Raw genomic sequence first — 21535 nt, 5'->3', positions numbered from 1 at the left:
CTAGGCCACGCCCCCGCGGCACCGCCTGCGATTAGGCCACGCCCCCTTGTGTGAGACCGCGCCCCTGCCGATCTCCCGCCAAAAAGGCCACGCCCCGTTTGAGTCGAAGCCACGCCCCGACCCCTGGTGAGGCCACGCCCATGCCGTGTCTCCCGCCAAGAAGGCCACGCCCCCGCTGAGGCCACGCCCCGCTGCTCACCTGGAGGTGAAGCCCCGCCCTCTCCGCCCCGCAGGTGAGGTGAGGGACACGCCCCCTCGTCGCTCACCTTGCGGAGAACGCCACGCCCCCAGTGAAGCCCCGCCCCGGTGAGGCCCCGCCCCCTTCGCCCCTCAGGTGAGGCCTCGGCCACGCCCTTCGCCCTCCACACCCCTTAAAAAGGTGATTTCAAGGGGAGTTTGAGTTTCAAGGCCCAAGCGGGCAGGGCAGAGCGCGGTGTTTCTATCGCGCCCACCCGAGGGCAGCACAGCATCGGCCATCGGGGGTTATCTCTGCATTAAACGTGTCCAGAGAGAGGCGGCACAACCCCCTTTTCTCAGAGGTGACCTCAGCACTGTCTGGAACTGCCTGAAGGGAAGTTCTGGCCAGGTAGGGGTTGGTCTCTTCTCCCAGGCACTCAGCAATAGGACAAGGGGGCACGATGGGCTCAAGCTCTGCCAGGGGAAATTGAAGTTGGAGATCAGGAAGAAATTCTTTGCAGAGAGAGTGCTCAGGCATTGGAATGGGCTGCCCAGAGAGGGGGTGGATTCACCATCCCTAGAGATTTTTAAACACAGATTGGACGTGGCATTGAGTGCCATGATCTGGTAAAGGGACTGGAGTTGGACCAAGGGTTGGACTTGATGATCTCAGAGGTCTTTTCCAACCCAATCCATTCTGTGATTCTGTGATTACAGGTGTTTTGTGTCACACGCAGCAAAGGGCCAGGACTGCAGGGATAAACCCAGGACACATGAAGAGCAGCACCAGGATTTAGGGTAACTCCTCCAATTTAACCAAAATACCAAATAAAATAACCAAATAACTAAAATACTTATTCTGTGCTTTTCAAACCTCGACAGCACACAAGGGTTGAAATCTGGAGACTGGAGGAGACGTCTCACCTGCTCAGCTCATCCCAGGGGATCCCAGAATGGTTTGGGTTGGAAGGAACCTTGAGGATCATCCAGTGCCACCCCCTGCCATGGGCAGGGACACCTCCCACTATCCCAGGTTGCTCCAACCTGGCCTGGACTAGGCCTGGCCTGTCTTAGAGTTCACATCTGTTTACATCAGCTTTGACACTGCTGAGAAGAGACCACCCAGAGGCTGCTTGGCTGCCTCCCCTCTCCCTCCCAGCCCAGAACACAGAGCTGAATTTACCAGCTAAAGATGAAGGTGAAAGTATTTTAGAAGCTTTTGCTGGTTTTTATGTCACTTTTTAAGGGTTTCATCCCAATACTTTACAGTTACAGCACAGATAGTGACACACTGATACTGAGCTGGATGGGACCCACAAGGATCATCCAGTCCAGCTCCTGGCCCTGCACAGACACCCCCACAACCCCACCCTGTCCCTGAGAGTGTTGTCCAAACCCTCCTGGAGCTCTGGCAGCCTTGGGGCTGTGCCCACTGCCCTGGGGAGCCTGGTCAGTGCCCACCACCCTCTGGGGGATGAACCTTTTCCCAATATCCAGCCTAACCCTGTCCTGACACAGCTCCAGCTGTTCCCTGGGTCCCGCCACTGGTCACACAGAGCAGAGGTCAGAGTTGCCCCTCCTGAGGAAGCTGCAGACCCCAATGAGCTCTGACCTCAGTCTCCTTTTCTCCAGCTGAACCAGCCAAGTGCCCTCAGCTGCTCCTGCTTTTTTTGCAGGAAGTTTTAACAGGGATTTGTTTTCCAGCCCTTGGTCTATATTTACAAATCTAATCAATCCTTGACCCTCAGAGACTGTAAACCCCAAAACTCTGCCCACCACCCTCACTGCAGAACAAGGCACAGCCCACCTCTCCTCGAGCTCTTCCCCTTCACCAGCGGGACTGGGGAGACACCAGCAGGACTGGGGAGACACCAGCAGGGATAAATCAGCTGCAGTTTCTTAGGAACAAGGATTTCTCCTCGGTTCCTGTGGTGGTGGGCACCCCAACGTTCCAGAAAATGCTCAGAGCAGGAGAACAGGGCACAGAGGAAGAGGGACAGCAGATCTGAGAGTGCTTTGATCATTCACATTTAAATTTGGGTAACCCAGAGCCAGGGAAACCTCCCTACATTTCAGGAACACCCGAGGCTCTGCAGCAGTGACACAGACCTGTAAGGTGATCCCAAGGGGATTATCTCCCTGTTCCCAGCAGCACCCAGCCCTTACTTTCCCTTTGTGTTGGGACTGCAGCTGGATTTAAGAGATATTTTTTGTTTGCTTAGAGCATTTCCAGCTTGTATTTCTACGTGTACGTGGATGTGGGGCCTCCTGGCCATGTTTTCCACAGCCATATTCCCACCAGAGTTTATAAAACCCCCTTGTGCAGTCAAAAGTGACAGTGTCACCTGTGCCTGTGACACTGTTTTCATAGAATCACAGAATGGATTGGGTTGGAAAAGACCTCTGAGATCATCAAGTCCAACCCTTGGTCCAACTCCAGTCCCTTTACCAGATCATGGCACTCAGTGCCATGGCCAAGCTCAGCTGAAAAACCTCCAGGGATGGGGAATCCACCCCCTCTCTGGGCAGCCCATTCCAATGCCTGAGCACTCTCTCTGCAAAGAATTTCCTTCTGATCTCCAACTTCAATTTCCCCTGGCAGAGCTTGAGCCCATCGTGCCCCCTTGTCCTATTGCTGAGTGCCTGGGAGAAGAGACCAACCCCCAGCTGGCCAGAACTTCCCTTCAGGCAGTTCCAGACAGTGCTGAGGTCACCTCTGAGCCTCCTCTTCTCCAGGCTGAACACCCCCAGCTCCCTCAGCCTCTCCCCACAGCACTTGTGCTCCAGTCCCTTCTCCTCAGTTGGGTTGGAAGAGACCTCTGAGATCACCAAGTCCACCCTTGATCCAACCCCACTGTGAGTGCCCTGGGCTGGTGATCACAGTGGGGTTGGATCAAGACATGGTGGATTCTCTGCCCCTGGAGGTGTTTAAGAGGACATTCAGTGCCACATCCAGTCCCTTCTCCAGCCTCGTTGCTCTTCTCTGGCCCCGCTCCAGCCCCTCAATCTCTTGCCTCAACTGAGGGGCCCAGAACTGAACACAACACTCAAGGTGTGGCCTCACCAACACAGCATTCCCCTGGAGAAACTGGCTGCTCATGGCTTGGAGGGGGGCACTGTTTGCCGGGTGAAAACCTGCCCAAAGGATGGGCACTGGGAGTGTGGGGAATGGAGTCCCATCCGGCTGACACCAGGCCAGTCCTGTTTAATATAAACAGGATAAAGATCCATGATCTGGATGAGAGGATTGAGGGAACCCTCAGGCAGTTTGCAGATGACACCATGTTGGGAGGGATGTGGATCTGGAAAGGTTGGATCCATGTGCTGAGACCAGTGGTGTGAGGGACAACAGGGCCAAGTGCCACCTCCTGCCCACAGCAACTCAATGGAATGTTCCAGGCTTGGGAAAGAGCAGTTGGAAAGCTGGGAAAGGGCCTGGGGGTGCTGTGACAGCAGCTGGACACGAGCCCACGTTGGTAAGGGACCTATGGCCCCTGGGCTGTGCCAGCCATGGGGTGTGACAGCCCCGGGGCAGTGTCAGCTGAGGCTCCTGGAGGGCTGTGCCCAGTGCTGAGATCCTCAATTCAGGAGGGACATGGAGAGGCTGGAGCATGTGCAGGGCAGGGAATGGAGCTGGGAAGGGGCTGGAGCAGCAGCTGAGGGAGCTGGGGGGGCCCAGCCTGGAGAAAAGGAGGCTCAGGGGGGACCTTCTGGCTCTGCAATCCCTGCCAGGAGGGGGGAGCCGGGACAGGGGGTCGGGCTCTGCTCCAGGGCACAGGGACAGGAGGGGAGGGCACAGCCTCAGGCTGGGCCAGGGGAGATTTAGTTTGGACATCAGGGAAAATTTTCTTCTCTGAAAGGTCTGTCCAGCCCTGGCACAGCTGCCCAGGGCAGGGGAAGAGTCCCCATCCCTGGAGGGATTTCAAAGCTGTGTGGTGTGGCACTTGGGGACCGGGTCAATGGTGGCCTTGGCTGTTGGGGAATGGTTGGACTCCATGGTCTTAGAGGTCTGGACTCCAGTGCTTTGCCATCACTGGTTACAGCTGAAATGCCAAAGGGAGCAACTTCCAGTGCTCACAGTGCTCTGTAGAGCCAGTTATTATCAGTTCCTTTTGCCAATAACTCACATTCCATGAATACATTTACATGGGAATTGGGATCCTGCTGATTTGCAAATCAAAGCAAAATATGATGTTTCTTTAGACGGGAGCCTGAAGGGATCAGAGGGATACATCCCTTCCTTATAAAGAGACCAAAACACACGGAAAAAAGGCAGCAGATGAGAGTCAAGGTGGGCCAGAAATCTCCTTCGTGCCTTTCTCCTGGGGAAAAACCCCACAGGTTTAGTGAAGCAGAGCAAAGGGAGCCAAAACACTGTAGTGAATTTAACAAGGATCTGGAGAAGAGCTCAAGGAGGTACAGGGAGGCAGAGGGAGCTGAACCAGCACTGCCCTCTCCACGCAGATCTGTCAAGGAAACAGCCCTTGCAGCCCAGTTGTTTCACCTCTTAATCCTGCTCCTTCCTCACATCCCCCTTTAGTAAGTCAGTGTCATGGAAGAACAAAGATTAAGTGGAGATTAAGAACATTTAAGTGAAGATTAAAGATTAGGAACAAAGAGTAAGTGAAAAGTCCTGAGTAGGAAACACCCGCTCATGGCAAGGACCTGCAATAACAGCTCCCAGAGCAGCAATTTCCTTCTGTCCAGTCATGTGTAATGCCCAAAACTGACCCTGAGTGGAGCAGAGTGGCTGTGCCTGCACTGCTGAGGTCTCTGGGCTGCTCTTAACCACTTCCAAATGAACTCCAAATCAACCTTCCAGCTGCTCCTCAGCTGGGCAAAGCACTAAAGACCATCCACAGGTCCCTCCAATTTGGGCTACTTGAGACTGAACTTTTGATGTTAATTTTCCAGGTTTTTTTTCCGACAGATAATCAACCAAAGGAAAAAAAAAGTAAAAACAAAGGTGGAAATTCCTTAAATTCCTGATTCCGAGTGCATTTGGATATTGTTTTATACATCCACCTGCAGAGTTTCTTTTCGAGCACCTCCTGCCGTATTTGAAATGTTTACCGTGTAACAGGCTCACTCCAGGGGGTGCTCATCCGACATTCCCTTCCTTAATTGCAAGCTATGAAAAAATCCAAACTTCTCAAAGTTATGGAATGGTGTTTGGCTTTTTTTTTTCCAGCGGCACACTCGGATCTGGCACTGCAGAGCCAGGCTGGCATCTCCCTGTTCCCCTCTGCCTCTCCTGCCCTGCACCCGCTCCCAGGGCACACAGACACCACCTTAGGGAGCGAGCCAGCTCGGGAATCCTGAGGGAATGTTCGGCAGCAAGGACGGACCAGAGTCTCAAAGGGCAGCGTGTGCGGCACCTCTTCTGTGTGAGTCCCACTTGCCATCCCGCTGAGCCCTTCCCGGCTCTTCCCAGAGCTCTGCCACGCCAGCACCTGGGCAGCAAATCCCTGGAAGGGGATTGGAGAAGCGATCCTGCAGGGAATGACCTTTATCCCTGAGTACCGGCTCACCTTCCTGCCGAACAGCAGATGGAAATGAGCGCAACAGAATCGTTTAGGTTGGGAAGGTCATCCGACATCCAACCATAAGCAAGTCCACCACTTGTGCCCTGGAGCAGAGCCCGACCCCCTCCTGGTTCCCCCCACCTGGCAGGGATTGCAAAGCCAGAAGGTCCCCCCTGAACCTCCTTTTCGCCAGGCTGAGCCCCCCCAGCTCCCTCAGCCCCTCCTGCTGCTCCATCCTCTTCCCAGCTCCCTCAGCCCCTCCTGCTACTCCAGCCCCTTCCCAGCTCCCTCAACCCCTCCTGCTGCTCCAGCCCCTTCCCAGCTCCCTCAGCCCCTCCCGCTGCTCCAGCCCCTTCCCAGCTCCCTCAGCCCCTCCCGCTGCTCCAGCCCCTTCCCAGCTCCCTCAGCCCCTCCCGCTGCTCTATCCTCTTCCCAGCTCCCCCAGCCCCTCCCGCTGCTCCAGCCCCTTCCCAGCTCCCCCAGCCCCTCCCGCTGCTCCAGCCCCTTCCCAGCTCCCTCAGCCCCTCCCGCTGCTCTATCCTCTTCCCAGCTCCCCCAGCCCCTCCCGCTGCTCCAGCCCCTTCCCAGCTCCCCCAGCCCCTCCCGCTGCTCCAGCCCCTTCCCAGCTCCCTCAGCCCCTCCCGCTGCTCCAGCCTCTTCCCAGCTCCCCCAGGCCCTCCTACTGCTCTATCCTCTTCCCAGCTCCCCCAGCCCCTCCTGCTGCTCCAGCCCCTTCCCAGCTCCCTCAGCCCCTCCTGCTGCTCCAGCCCCTTCCCAGCTCCGTTCCCTTCCCTGGACACGCTCCAGCCCCTCAATATTTTCTCTATTCAGTTGGCTGTGATTTCCCTTTATTGTGGATGTTTGTCTTGGGAATTCATTGTTGGGTGAGATGGGTCTTGCCTGTCATGAAATCCGTTGTCCTAGTCATGTTCCTGGAGCTGTGCAGTGTCCCCAGGTGGCTTCAGATGGCTTCAGGTGCCCCCAGGTGGCTTCAGATGTCCCCAAGTGGCTTCAGGTGTGGCTGTGCTGTTCATGCAGCTGCTCTCTAGTGGAGCAGGGCTAGTGCTGCTGCATCATATGGGACAATGTAGGGAGCAGGGGCTTTCCTGGAAATCCTCTCCAAAGCCTTTTTCCCAAAACTTCTGCAGAAGCTTCTCTGTTAACTTGGCCCAGGAGTGCCCATCTGCCTCCCTGGCTCTGGAAGTTTCTCATAGGCACAGCTGTTCCTCTTGGCTGGCTCCTCAGAGGGGTTGAAGAGGGGATGCTTCCCAAAGTGAAAACCAACAGAGCTTGGTGGTCTCTGGTGATGTGCTTGTCTCCATCCATCATGTCTCCATGATGACATGATCCTTTTGTTGGCTCTTTCCAACCTTGGCATTTCCTGCCAACACCTAAATGGTGCTGCTGGACCCAGAGCAGTGATGGCTGCCCAGAGGGAATGTCCTGTGGCTGGAATAGCTGCTGGATGGCTGCCATGAGCAGAGCATCCTTGGAACCACAGCATGTCGTGACACTACACTGGAGCAGTTACAGGAACAACTTGTTGCTCAGAGCAGAGATATTCTCAAACATGTGGGGCTTTCCTGAGGACATCCAAGTGGCTGCCCTGGAGAGGAGGAAGCAGAGCCCATCTCCAGGAGACTGACCACCTCTCTGGGATAGCAGGAGGATAAAACTGTCAATGCCCCCTCCCAGAACCATGGTCTTCCTTCTATCCCCTTTAACAGATCTTCCTAACCAGGATGTTGCTTGGTTGGGATCAGCTTCTGGATGACATAAAGGTGCTGTCAGCAGAGTGGGGTAGCACCAGAAGATAAGAGCAACGAGGCTGGAGAAGGGACTGGAGCACAAGTGCTGTGGGGAGAGGCTGAGGGAGCTGGGGGTGTTCAGCCTGGAGAAGAGGAGGCTCAGAGGTGACCTCAGCACTGTCTGGAACTGCCTGAAGGGAAGTTCTGGCCAGGTGGGGGTTGGTCTCTTCTCCCAGGCACTCAGCAATAGGACAAGGGGGCACGATGGGCTCAAGCTCTGCCAGGGGAAATTGAAGTTGGAGATCAGAAGGAAATTCTTTGCAGAGAGAGTGCTCAGGGATTGGAATGGGCTGCCCAGAGAGGGGGTGGATTCCCCATCCCTGGAGGTTTTTCAACTGAGCTTGGCCGTGGCACTGAGTGCCATGATCTGGTAAAGGGACTGGAGTTGGACCAAGGGTTGGACTTGATGATCTCGGAGGTCTTTTCCAACCCAATCCATTCTATGATTCTATGAGAGGTAGCTCTGGTTGCCCCCCTCAGCTGCCAGAACTGAAGAGGTGTCCATACAGGCACAGCCATCTCCAAGGAAATGTCAGAGAGTTCCAGCCAATGGAAGAAGAAATCACTCTATCCAGAACCTGAGGAAATGGCTGGAATTGTATCAGGCAAGTTTTAGGCTGAATATTGGGAAAAGATTCTTCCCCTGGTGGTTTGTTGGACACTGACCAGGCTCCCCAGGGCAGTAGGCACAGCCCCAGGGCTGACAGAGCTCCTGGAGAGTTTGGACAACACTCTCAGGAACAGGGTGGGATTGTTCAGGTGTCTGTGCAGGGTCAGGGGTTGGACTGGATGATTCCTATGGATCCCTTCCAGCTCAGGATATTCTGTGACGCTGTGATTTCGTGACAGCAGACACCCCATCAGTGATGGTGACAAGCAGGATCAGTGGTGTGGAGTTGTGGAGGTGTGGCTGTGTGGCTGCTACTGCAGCAAGGGCAGGTCAGCACTATCATTGCCAGCTCCCAGCTCCTTCACATTCCCTTTGTGTGACTCACACCCCAACAACAATCCCACACCACATCCAGGGAAAGTTCAGTTCAGTAGCCAAGAAGCTTGAGGGGTCCAACACTTCCTTCTGAAGCTGTTGCGGGAATCACGAGTGAGCTGTGAGACCCTGTGTGGAGCAATTATGGATCACAGCAAATGTTCTGGTCAGAAATGAGAGATTTCTGAAAGGAGAAAGTACATACAAGGGTTACATGCAGTAAATGGCTTTCCTGGGCCCTTCCCAAAGCAATTAAACAAGTAATAATGGGCTCATTATATATATATATATATTACAGAGAGAGAGAAAGGGAATGTGTGGCTACCATGTAGTGCAGACCTGACTGAAGGTACCCAGATATGAGCCCAAGTGTGTGAAGAGCTTTGCACTGTCTTGCTCCCATGGAGATGAGAAGACAGCACAACCCACCACCAGGAATTAGAGGGTGAAGTGAGACCTCATCACAGCTGTAGGGAACTCCAATCCCTGCTCTGGAACACTGAAAGATCTGACAGTGACACTCCAGGGCTGCAAGTAGGACATGGATGTGCCATGGATTGTAGGTGATCCTGTGCAACCTGAAGTTCTCCTGTTCTTCTCTCCATGCATTTCACAAGTCTATAAACATTATTTATCCTCTTATTGAAATGAAATCAATTTTAATCCCCAGTTTAATACTGCAAGCAGTAACCATAATCATCTCAGGCAAAACTCCTCCCTGGTCTTTTAAAAGGAGAGAGGTTAAATAATGTGTATTGACTTGTGAAGTGCATGGAGAGAAGGACAGGAGAACCCCCGAGGTCTGGGACCACATGACCTCATCAGGCTGCACAGGATCCCCTACAATCCATGGCACATCCATGTCCTGCTTGCAGCCCTGGCACCCACATCCTGAATCTCAGAGCTGGGCTATGGGCAGCTTTGTGCAGAAAAGCCAGGAATTCCAAAAAAATGCTCCATCTGCCTCCAAGTGTGTGTATCCAGCTCTAAAATCCTCATGGACCTCTGGGATCTGACCCCCAGCCTGGGGTCCTGGTGATCTGTGGGTATGACAGCAGCCCTGTCCTGAGACAGAAAGAGGGAAATGCAGTGGGATGATCTGACTAACCTGCTTATCCCACATTTTTCCTGAAAATCCATGCCCATTGATCCCAATAAAGACATCTCTTGGCAGTTTGCTTATCCAGGAGTGTGGCCACCAGGAGGGAAGGGAGCTTGGAGCCAACCCACCTCCTCTCCCCACACAAGGCCATGACCACCACAAACAAGGGGTCCCTTCCAGTGTGTTTCACAGAATCATGGAATTGTTAAAGTTGGAAAAGCTCTCTAAGATCATCCAGCCCAACCACTACCCCAGCACTGCTGGTCACCACTGGCTCATATCAGGAATAGCAGCAGCAGCCCCAGGGAGGGCAATGCCAGTGCCTGTGCTGGGCATGGCTGAGGCCTCTGGACCTTCAATTCAGGAGGGACATGGAGGGGCTGGAGTGTGTGCAGGGAATGGAGCTGGGAAGGGGCTGGAGCAGCAGCTGAGGGAGCTGGGGGGGCTCAGAGTGGAGAAAAGGAGGCTCAGGGGGGACCTTCTGGCTCTGCAATCCCTGCCAGGAGTGGAGAGCCAGGACAGGGGGTCGGGCTCTGCTCCAGGGACAGGGACAGGGACAGGAGGAGAGGGCACGGCCTCAGGCTGGGCCAGGGCAGGGGCAGGTGGGACACCAGGAGGAATCTCTCCATGGAAAGAGTAGTCAGATACTGGAAGGGGCTGCCCAGGGAGGTTTGGAGTGCCCAGCCCTGGAGGTGCCCAAGGCAGGACTGGCTGTGGCTCTCAGTGCTGGGGGACAAGGTGGGCATCGGGCACAGGGTGGATTGGATGATCTTGGAGGTCTTTTCCAACCTAAACAATCCTGAGGTTGCATAATTTTGTAAGCCATGTCCCCAAGTGCCACATCCACACTCCTCCTCATACCTTCCATTTACACCTTTACACCCAAACACCAACACAACCAACCAAACAACAACCAGCTCCCCTCCCACAGTTGTTCTGTTGCTCAATAGGGTGGAAACACACAGAAAAACATTGGGAAATGCTGCATTAATCCCCTTCTTTGGACTGTCTGTGCTAACCACACCATTTCTCCAGGCCTTTTTATTCCAGCTCTCCCATTCAACCACTGAAGCTGCTGTTACACCCCTGAAGATACAAACTGTAGCACAAGGTGGTGTAGAACTGGATTCCTAAAGGACTTTGGCCCTGCAAAAATGAGTCCTGAACTGCTTGACTCCTGAGTTTGGATCAAAGGTGAGTGTTACTTTTCCTATTGCCCCACAGGATAAGAGGAGTAAGAAACTGTTGTACTGTGTTAGTCATTCCTGAGAGAGTCATTAACTCTTATTTGCACAAAACATATTTTTCATGGGCTAAACTATCACCCTGTGGAATGTTTAGGAGTTAACTGTGGAAAGCCTGGTGAGAAATTATATAATTATTATAGAAAATGTAGATATGTTTTATTCATGCACACTTCAGGCATGCACAGATATAGGGGTGTATGTGTAAAGTCAGATATAAATTTACACACTTATGTGTTATTCCAAGGGGGAATGTGTTCAAACTGAATGAGGGCAGGGGTGGATAGATGGGATATTGGGAAGGAATTCTTGGCTGGGAGGGTGCCCAGAGAAGCTGTGGCTGCCCCATTCCTGGAAGTGTCCAAGGCCAGGCTGGACAGGGCTTGGAGCACCCTGGGCTGGTGGGAGGTGTCCCTGCCCATGGCAGGGGGTGGCACTGGGTGGGCTTTCAGGACTCTTCCAACCCAAACCATTCTGGGATTCTGTGGTAACTTTCTAACATAAATTCATACCCATAGAGACATACCTGTCTGTACAAACCATTCCCTGATAAGACACAACTAAATGACTAATCAGATTTGCATGTAAATATGAACAAATAACCACACTGCGCTCAGCCGGGCCAGGACTGAGCGGGGCCTGGAGGGGCCGGGCCGTGCCTGGTGGGGGCGGCAGCTCCATCTTCTCTCCATCCTCCCTCCTCTCTCCCTCCCTCCATCCTCCTCTCTCCCTCCCTCCATCCTCCTCTCTCCCTCCCTCCCTCCCTCCATCCTCTCTTCCTCCATCCTCCCTCTTTTCTTCCTCCATCCTTCCTCCTCCGTCCCTCCTGTCTCCCTCCATCCTCCCTCCTTTCTCTCTCCATCCTCTCTCCTTCCTCCCTCCTTCCCTCCCTCCATCCTCCCTCCTTTCTCTCTCCATCCTCTCTCCTTCCTTCCTCCCTCCCTCCCTCCCTCCCTCCCTCCCTCCCTCCTCCCTCCTCTCTTCCTCCATCCTCCCTCTTCTCTTCCTCCATCCTCCCTCTTCTCTTCCTCCATCCTTCCTCCTCCGTCCCTCCTGTCTCCCTCCATCCTCCCTCCTCCTTTCTCTCTCCATCCTCTCTCCTCCCTCCCTCCTCCATTCTCCTCTCTCCCTCCATCCTCCCTCCTCTGTCCCTCCTTTCTTCATCCTCTCTCCTTGCTCCTCTCTTCCTCCTCTGTCCCTCCCTCCATCCTTCTCTCTTCCTCCATCCTTCCATCCTCCTTCCTCTCTCCATCCTCCCTCCTCTCTCCTTCCATCCTCCCTCCTGTCTCCCTCCGTCCTCCCTCTTCCATCTGTTCTCCCTCCCTCCATCCTCCCGCCTCTCGCCCTCCCTTTTCCCTCCCCTCTCCTCTGTCCCTCCTCTCTCCCTCTTTCTCTCTCCCTCCCCCGGCTCTCCGGGTCCCTCCCCTGCGGGCGGAGCTGCGTGTTCGGATCCGCCCCCGCGGCGGGCCCGGCCCGGCCCGGCATGAGGCTGAGCGGCCCGGCCGTGCTGACCCGGGCCAAGGCGGGCGCGCTCGACGGGGTGCGGCGCCTCAACTGCTGGTGGGCACCGGGAGAGCGGGGACAGGGGTCGGGAAGGGCAGGGATGGGGAGGAGGAAAAGGATGGAGGAGGGGACAGGGATTATGGGGCACAGGAAGGGATGGGGAAGTGGGGACAGGGATAGGGAGGGACAGGCAGGGATGGGAAGTGGGGACAGGGATAGGGAGGGACAGGGATAGGGAGGGCACAGGCAGGGATGGGGAAGTAGGACAGGCAGGGATGGGGAGGGGACAGGGATAGGGAGGGGCACAGGCAGGGATGGGGAGGGTACAGGGATAGGGAGGGGCACAGGCAGGGATTGGGGAGGGGACAGGGATTGAGGGGCACAGGCAGGGATGGGGAAGGGACAGGGATTGAGGGGCACTGGCAGGGATGGGGAAGGGACAGGCCGGGATGGGGAGGGGACAGGGATTATGGGGCACAGGCAAGGATGGGAAGAGGGACGGGGATAGAGAGGGAACAGGCAGGAATGGGGAAGGGACAGGCAGGGATGGGGAAGAAGGACAGGCCTGAGTGAGGCTGAGGAGACAGTGATGAAGGGGGAACAGGGATGGGGAAGGGGGACAGGCAGGGATGGTGTAGAGGGGCAGGGAGAGATGGGGAGGAGGGACAGGCAGGGATGGGGAAGTGGGACAGGCCAGGGATGGGGAGAGGGGGCAGGGATGGGTAAGAGCAGATAGGCAGGGATGGGGAAGGGGAAACAGGGAGGGATGGGGAGTGGGGACAGGAAGAGATGGATGGGGGAACAGGTAGGAATGGATGAGGGAACAGGCAGAGATGGAGAAGGGGGATGGAGAGAGACGTGGAAGAGGCAGGGATAGAGAGTAGGGACAGAGATACAGGGAGGAAAAGCCAGGGCTGGGGTAGGGGGACAGGCAGGGATAGGTAAGGGGGCTCAGCCAGGGCTAGAGGAGAGATTGGTAAGCAGGGACAGCAGGGATGGGGAGTGGAGGCAGGGAGGGATGGGAAGGGAGACAGGCAGGAATGGGGATGGGGCACAGGGATGGGTCAGGGAGGTTCAGGTGGGGATGGGGCTGAAGGGCCAGGCAGGGATGGGTGAGAGGGGACAGGCAGGGATGGGTAAGAGGGGCCAGGCAGGGGTGGGTGAGAAGGGACAGGCAGGGGTGGGTGAGAGGGGCCAGGCAGGGATGGGTGAGAGGGGCCAGGCAGGGATGGGTGAGAGGGAACAGGCAGGGGTGGGTGAGAGGGAACAGGCAGGGATGGGTGAGAGGGAACAGGCAGGAGTGGGTGAGAGGGGCCAGGCAGGGATGGGTGAGAGGGGGCAGGCAGGGGTGGGTGAGAGGGGCCAGGCAGGGATGGGTGAGAGGGGCCAGGCAGGGATGGGTGAGAGGGAACAGGCAGGAGTGGGTGAGAGGGGCCAGGCAGGGATGGGTGAGAGGGGCCAGGCAGGGATGGGTGAGAGGGAATAGGCAGGGATGGGTGAGAGGGAACAGGCAGGAGTGGGGCTGGGGAGACGCAATGGGGCAGTCTCTGCTGGAGCAGTTTGGTGGGGCTGGGCCAGGGGCTCAGGCTGTGCACTGGGGTGGGGGGAGCAGGGGGTCCCACCCTGCTGTCCCCCTGACCCCCCTCTCCTCCCACAGGGGCAGCCACCTGACGGATGTAAGTCCCGGAGATGCCAGCGAGGAGCCCCAGCCTGGGCCAGCAGCTGGAGCAGGGATGGGATGCAGGGAGTGGAGTTGGCAGGGTTCAGGCCTGGGGTTGGGTTGGCCCCATGCCAGTGAGCTGCAGGGCCTTTCAGGGTTGATTAGCATCTCACATCATTAAAAAAACAAACCTAAAGGGACAGCTGTTGTTTCTAAACTGGAAAATTTCTCTCCAAGGCCTTGCACGAAGCCCTGGAGAGCAGGACCCTGAGTCCTTCCTCATCTGTTTGAAACCTGGGATAAGGTTCTGTCATTGGGAGAGGGCTGGCAGGGGTGAGAGGGGCCTTTCCTGCGTGTGGAGGCTGCAGAGTTGCTGGAGCAGAAGAACAACATGATGGTGGTTGGAGCCTGTGCTTCCACTCCTGGGGAGAGAGGCCAGAGGAGCTGCTGACTCTGCACTCACTGTGGCAGCAAATCTCTCTGGTGCTGTTAAGCTCGGGTTAGGCTGAAACAAAAACCTGAATTCCTGATTGTGCTTTTTGTGATTTCAATTGAGTTTATTGTTATTTCAGTTGAGTTTATTGGTATTTTTCCCACAAGTGCCAACTTGCTGTTTCTGTCTCTCCCTGCCCAGATATCGATATGCCGGGATCTGCCCAACATCGAGGTGATCACATTCAGGTGAATGCCAGGCTGCCAGCTTTGGAGAGGGCAAGGAAATCACCTTTGTCCTGGAGCTTATTTTCTTCCCACCTTGCTGTGGTTGTGTGTCTGAGCTGCCTGGCTCTTCATGCCCCGTTTCTCATGCAGCAGGGATGTAGGAGTGGTTGTTCCTCACTAGCTCCTCTGCACCTTTCCCTTTGCTCCTCAGGAAAATAACCCCTGTTCCAACAAAAGCCCATTGTTAAAGCCCCATTCTGTGCTTTGGATGGGGATCCTCGTGGCCTCTGTGTGTGGCCTATTTGCAGAGTGCTTGTTGAAAAGCTTCATGGATCTCTCAGAGCTTTTCCTTTCTGTAACACACCCAATTTTTCACCCATCCTGGGAATCCCATGGAGCCAATGGTCTGTGAACTGGAGCCTGGGAATCCTATATAGGTTCTCCTTTGGTGGGTCTGAGTTACTGCCACAGAGGAGAGGGCAGGTTTGGGGGAAGCTCTTTGTCATCCTCAGCAGGGAAGCACCAGCCCTTTTAATTCTTCCCTCTGTTTACAAAGATGAAATGCCACAACCCACGGGCTGAATGTCCCTTGCCCTGCTGCTCCAGGGTGAGGCTGTTGGAGGAAAAGGGGCTGGGCAGACCCTCCCTGGGTGGTGCAGAGAGGGAGGGACGGGCTCTGACCGTGTCTCTGCAGCGTGAACGGCATCTCGGACCTCGAGCCCCTGACGCGGTGCCGGAACCTCAGCGAGCTCTACCTGAGGAAGAACAACATCAGGAGCCTCAATGAGCTGTTCTACCTCAAGGGGCTGCCCCGGCTGCGGGTGCTGTGGCTGGCAGAGAACCCCTGCTGCGGGCAGGACCCGCACCACTACCGCATGACCGTGCTGCGCAACCTGCCCGGCCTGCAGAAGCTGGACAACCAAGGTGGGTGTTGGCAGGGGAGCCAACAGCCCGGGCCAGGGGGAACTGGGACACTCATGTGGTGGTTCCTCCTCTTTTGAAGGCATCCTTGGAGTTTTCCTGGAGTCGGGATGTGTTAGAGGTTGAGCGTTCCATCTGTGTGACCCAATGGTTTTAAGCTTTTTTCACCCTTCCCCCTCCCTCTTCTTCATCCCCATCTCCTTTCCCTTCTTTTTCCGTTCTCTTCTCTTTCCCTTTCTCCTTCCCTTTCCTCCTTCCTCTTCCTCTCCTCATCCCCTTTTTCCCTTTCTCCTTCCCTTTCCTCCTTCCTCTTCCTCTCCTCATCCCCTTTTTCCCTTTCCCTCCCCTTCCCCTTTTTCCCTTTCCCTCCCCTTCCCCCTTTTCCCTTTCCCTCCCCTTTCCCTTTTTCCCTTTCCCTCCCCTTCCCCTTTTTCTCTCTCCCTCCCCTTCCCCCTTTTCCCTTTCCCTCCCCTTTCCCTTTTTCCCTTTCCCTCCCCTTCCCCTTTTTCCCTTTCCCTCCCCTTCCCCCTTTTCCCTTTCCCTCCCCTTTCCCTTTTTCCCTTTCCCTCCCCTTGTCCTTTTTCCCTTTCCCTCCCCTTGTCCTTTTTCCCTTTCCCTCCCCTTGTCCTTTTTCCCTTTCCCTCCCCTTTCCCTTTTTCCCTTTCCCTCCCCTTTCCCTTTTTCCCTTTCCCTCCCCTTCCCCTTTTTCCCTTTCCCTCCCCTTCCCCCTTTTCCCTTTCCCTCCCCTTCCCCTTTTTCCCTTTCCCTCCCCTTTCCCTCACTCCCAATCTCCTCACCACACCAGCAGGATTGAGAGCACCTCATTATAGCTCAGGCAATACCACTAATTAGTGGTTTTTTAGAGCTCTCTCCTTTGCTGTGGCCAAACAAAGATTCTGTAACTGGACCTGCTATTACAGAAAAGCTTCTCTGGTTTTTTTTTCCTATCCAGCAGCAGCAATTTGGTGGCTTTTGGAGCCTTCTCCAGAGACAAGAAATAGAAAAGTATGTTAGTATCCCTCCCTGTCACTCCTCTCTGAGAGGCCAGGGATGGCATCCAGTGTCCTCCTGCATGGGTTTCACTGCAGGAGGAGGGTGAAAGCAAAATGTCCAGCCCAATTTCTGGACCAAACCCTTTGGGAACAGCTTTACAGCAGCAGAACCTGCCCTGTTACATCTCCCTGGGCTGCTGCAGTTCATAGCAACAGGCTTTTGTTTTGGCTTTTGCAGCAGTGACAGAGGAGGAGCTGTCCCAGGCCCAGCTCGATGGTGTGGAGATCACGGCCCCCCCAGCCCGGAGCAACGTGGAGAACGGCTGGGCTGAATCCACGGAATCCAGCGCTGCCGGATCCACCACGGAGCCTGGGAATGACCTGCTCAGCTCCAGCCTGGAGGAGGCAAAGTGAGGGCTCACTGCTGGGATTTCTGGGCTGAGCTCCTGTGTGGCATAAAAGGACCCTGATATTCCAAGGGCTGGGCCTGCAGCCCGTGCAGGTGCCCGTTGTTCCAGTTGCCACGGTGGATCTCTGCTGGTTTAATGACACTGGTGGGGCTGGTTCTGGGTCTGCCAGACAGGCTCTGCTTACGTGGGTGACTTGAGCATGTCACCTGCATGTGGAGATGGTGGATCCTCTCTCATCTGGGAGCTCCATCCATGCCCAGAGTCCCCCAGCTGGATGCTCCTTGTGTGGTTGCCCATGATGGGTTGGCCTGGCAGAGGAAGATTCTCCCACCTGGTCATAATAACATTTGTTTTTCCTCCCTTTTATACAGCAGGATTGAAGAGGAGCTGGGTATGAAGCCTGTTCCCAGGGATAAATATTCCTCCTTTTCCACTCGAGAGACCGACTGCAACCACAAGAAAAGGGTGAGTGTCTTTTAAAGACCAAATTGCTTTTTCTCTTGTGTGAGTCTGGTCCCCACCAGTGGAGAAGGACATGAAGGCCCTTGGATGTGTCCAGAGGAAGGGAATAGCTGGTGCCAGGGTTGGAAGGAATGTCCAGGAGCAGCTGAGGGCTCTGGGTTTGTCTGGTTTGGAGAGAAGGAGGCTGAGGGGTGACCTCGTCGCTCTCTGCAGCTTCCTGAGGAGTGGATGTGGAGAGGGAGGTGCTGAGCTCTTCTCCCTGGGGTCCAGAGACAGGACACATGGGAATGGTCCTAAGCTGTGCCAGAGGAGGTTCAGACTGGACATTAGGAAGCATTTCTTTAGCAAGAAGGGGGTCAAACCTGGGGAAAGGACTGCTGAGCAGAAAGTTCAGGTGATTCCTCAGCCCCCTTGGATGAACCCCACGGGTCTTGGTGGTTCCCCTGGGAATTGCTGTTTGCTGGGCTCAGGGCCATCACATTGATTGGCAGAGTGGGAGCTAAACCACACTCTGCCTCACTCTGATGGTGGTTGCCTGGAGCAGCACCACAGGCTCTGACCATTAAAGAAGGGGGAAATGGCCTCACTTTGCAGCTGGAGAGGTTGGATGTGAGGGAAAAGATTCTCCCTAGAAGGACAATTATTTAGGCTGTGGAATCTCTCCCTGGAGTTTTTCAAGAGATTGTTTGACAGAGCCACTGCCTGGTGTTGTCAGTGGTCCTGCAGTGGTGGCAGGGCTGGGCTGGGGACCTTTGGTGGTCCCTTTCAGTGATTCCACCAGCTCTCCTCAGTCCTCAGAGCAGAGGGCTCCTGCCCTTCCCCATCCTACACACGCTGGAGAGTGGCTGCTCCTGAATGTGCCTTTCCTTACAGAAGCCAAGCTGGAGCTGGCCTGGAGCCAGAGGCATGTGGGCAGCTCCCGCAGGACTGGGCTGATGGGCTTGTCCTGCATTCCAGCCTCCTCACATGCCTCGTGCAGCCTCAGCCTGTGTTTGCCCTCAGGGCTCGGTTGTTCCCTCCTCTGGCTGCAGGTGGCTGTTCCAAACTGCTGCCAGGGGTGGTGGTGGAGGAGGAGTTCCTGGAAAGAGCAGGGAAAATGCAGTGTCCATTTTCTGGCTGGGTTGTGTGAAGCAATGTCTGTCTTATCCCAACAGAACAACGTCCTGAATGCCATCCTGCTTCTCATGAAGGAACTGGATGCAGAGGGGCTGGAGATCATCCAGCAGATGGTGACAAGGAGGCTCCAGGCCTTCCAGAAGAAGGAGCTGCAGGAGGAGTGACAGTGCCCATGGCCATTCCAAAGCTCCCTGGAGCCCCAGCCCCAGGGCACCATCCTGCCCACACAACCCTGGCTGCAGCCAAAGCCTTGGTGTTCCTGCTGTGCTTCCCGAGTGGAGGGGCTGGGATGGGCTGGGCTGCTGCTGGCTCCTTCTGCAGAGCTTTCCTGTCAGAATAGCAGGCTCTGTTCATGTTTGTATCCCCTGTTGGGGCTGTTGGATGGGAATTGCAGGCAAATCAGCAAAGCAGAAGGGAGCAGGGCTGCAGCCAGAGGTGCTGTGTGATCCAGAGGGGTGGCAGCTGGAAAGGTCACTGCTCGTGGGTGGCTCCCCATCAGACCGACCCCTGGCCAGCCTGGGGCTGTGTAGCAGCCTCTGAAGGAAGTTTCTACCACAAAGATTTGGTTTTGGAAAGTCTGTCAAGGAGACATTGCCTGAGATGATCACCAAGAACTGGTGCAGGTTGTGAAGGTCAATGTCAAATTCTTAATTTCTTTTCCAACTCCTGACTGGCTTCCTGTGGTCACGGTCAGTGTTTCCTTTAGCCCTGAAAACCATTAGAAAACCTTGGAGCAGCCTCCGTGAAACACAAATGACTCCCAAATCCCGAATGCTCAGCTGTCCTCTCACCCCCCATTCCCTGCAGGCATTAGAGCAGCTTAAGGAAACATCCGAGTTAAACGGCCCTGGGCATTGGTGCCTGCTTTGCACAGGGCTGGGTGTTGCTCTGTAACTGATAAAACTGCGTTTACTGAGGTTTTAGAGAGCTGTTAAATACGAGCTAAACTGTTGTGACATACCAAATAAACCCGATTATCCCTCGAGGCCGTGTAAGTGGTGGCTGGGGGCATTGCTCCATTACCTCTGGTTCACGGGGCACATTGTAAGCCGTGGGGAGCAGGAGGAGGGCTGGGATCCCTCCCATTCCTGCTTCACTGCGCCCCTGCAATGGTGATCCCGCTCCCAGCAATGCTTCCCAAGGGCATGGGGCTGTTGGGGAACCTTCTTGCAGCCACAGCAAGGGCAGGAAGCAAAGGAGAGGGTGAGGAAAGCTCAATGCAGAGCCACCCCAGGCAGGATGGTGGCCCTGAAAGGGGACACGAGTCAGACCCTGGTGCTGCACAGGGCCAAGGGGCCTTCCCATGTCCCCACTGTCCCTGTTTGTCCATGTCCAGGCCGTGCTGCTGGGAAGGGGTGCTCCTCAGGGGTGGTGACAGCCCTGTGTCCAACAAGGCTGTTTGCCTGACCTTGCTGGGAAGGGACACAGTTTGACCCTCATCACTTGGGGAGATGTTTGCTGACGCCTTTTAACTCCTCCAATGACCTTGGTTCTTGCCTTCTGCGTTACATCCAGCTGCAGTTGGGTGATTTATGATGTCCCAGACTTCCCTTGACAGGCAGGGCCTGGGAGACTTACCCGTCATCCTGTCTGCATCATGTTCTGAGGGCAAGTCCTCTCCCAGGCTCCTGGCCTGGCCATGTCAGGGAGCAGGGGAGCTGCTGGACACCCCCCCCAGATTTTCTGGGATGAGAGTGATCAAAGGAATCCTCATGGTTTGTCCTCAGGGCTCGTTGGCTGGTGGAGCAATGGCCATGGCCTCGAGGACACTCTGACACAATTCCTGCCGAGCTGGGCGGTGAATCCAATGGCATGAGCACAGCTCGCTGCCTACGTGCTGTGCTTGTCATCCTTGGCTGGTGCTGGTGCTCCCAACTGCTCCTCCCAGTGTCCTGGCAAACCCCGGGGGGAGGCTCATGCCCTGCCCTGGGGGCCCTGGAGCCTGCCCTCTGCTGCAGGATGCTCCTGGAGTTCTGCTCTGCCCTCAATTCATGGTGGGCTGGGTGTGCTGGGAAGCCTGAAGGCACAGTCACGTCCCCTCCTGCTCGGCCTGGGGATGCAGGGGCTGTGCCTCTCCATTTCCCCCCTGGAATTTGGCCCTCCAGGGGGATTTTTGGGTGGCATTGCAGCGTTGGGGGTGCAGTGATGCCCCTGTCCCCATTCCCACCCCAAACCTGGCAGCTGCAGGGCTGTGCTGCCGACACATTTTCCGTGTGACCTGCTCTCACCCTGCCCTGCCTCAGCAGGGAATATTGAGCGGGGAATGCAGATGATTCCCAGTTGTGGAAAATGCCAGTGGCTGTGCAGATCCAGCATAATTTCCCCTCAAACCATCCTCAGGCACTCTGGGAGGCCAATGGTGAGGCAGGTGTGGGGTCTGTGGCTGACAGGGGGTCCCAGTTGGGAGTGAGTTGGGGCTACTCCAAACTGGATTGGCACATGGAATGGTGGAAGAGCCCTTTTCCCACCCAGGAAACAGCTCCAGGAGCATCCAGGTCTGTGCCAGAGCAGAGACTCATCCAAGAGTAGCAGCAATGATGCCTCCATCAGCATTTCTCCACAAATCCAGCTCTGGCAGGGAAGAGACAATTGTTACCATCTTCCTCCAGAGCCTGAACTGTGGCCAGATAGGGGACCAGCACTGAAATTATGGTATGAGACTCAGGGAAAGGTTTGGGTTGGAAGGGACCTTAAAAGTGATCTTGTCCCACCCCCTGCCATGGGCAGGGACACCTTTCACCAGCCCAGGTTGCTCCAAGCCCCATCCAACCTGGCCTTGGACACTCCCAAGGATGGGGCAGCCACAGCTTCTCTGGGCAACCTGTGCCAGGGCCTGCCCACCCTCCCAGCCAAGAATTCCTTCCAAATATCCCATCTAACCCTGTCCTCTGGCAGTGGGAAGCCATTCCTTCTTGTCCTGTCACTCCAAGGCCTTGTCAATAGTCTCTCTCCATCTTTCCTGTCAGCTCC

At 55.6% G+C, this 21535-nt stretch overlaps 1 protein-coding gene across 1 annotated transcript; it reads left to right on the top strand.

The window, feature by feature from the left end:
• Positions 1–11909: 11909 nt before the first annotated feature.
• On the top strand, positions 11910–19550 carry CFAP410 (cilia and flagella associated protein 410). Its single transcript, XM_071566171.1, has 7 exons — positions 11910–12401; positions 14002–14020; positions 14639–14685; positions 15359–15588; positions 16816–16987; positions 17359–17452; positions 18604–19550. The coding sequence occupies exons 1-7, from the start codon at positions 12325–12327 to the stop codon at positions 18727–18729; spliced, it is 765 nt and encodes a 254-aa protein (XP_071422272.1). The 5' UTR covers positions 11910–12324; the 3' UTR covers positions 18730–19550.
• Positions 19551–21535: the final 1985 nt, after the last annotated feature.

The sequence above is a fragment of the Pithys albifrons genome, chromosome 11, assembly GCF_047495875.1.
Source record: "Pithys albifrons albifrons isolate INPA30051 chromosome 11, PitAlb_v1, whole genome shotgun sequence".
NCBI lineage: Eukaryota > Metazoa > Chordata > Aves > Passeriformes > Thamnophilidae > Pithys > Pithys albifrons.
The sequence above is the reverse complement of the archived record's forward strand: the minus strand, read 5'-3'. Positions and strand labels throughout refer to the sequence as shown.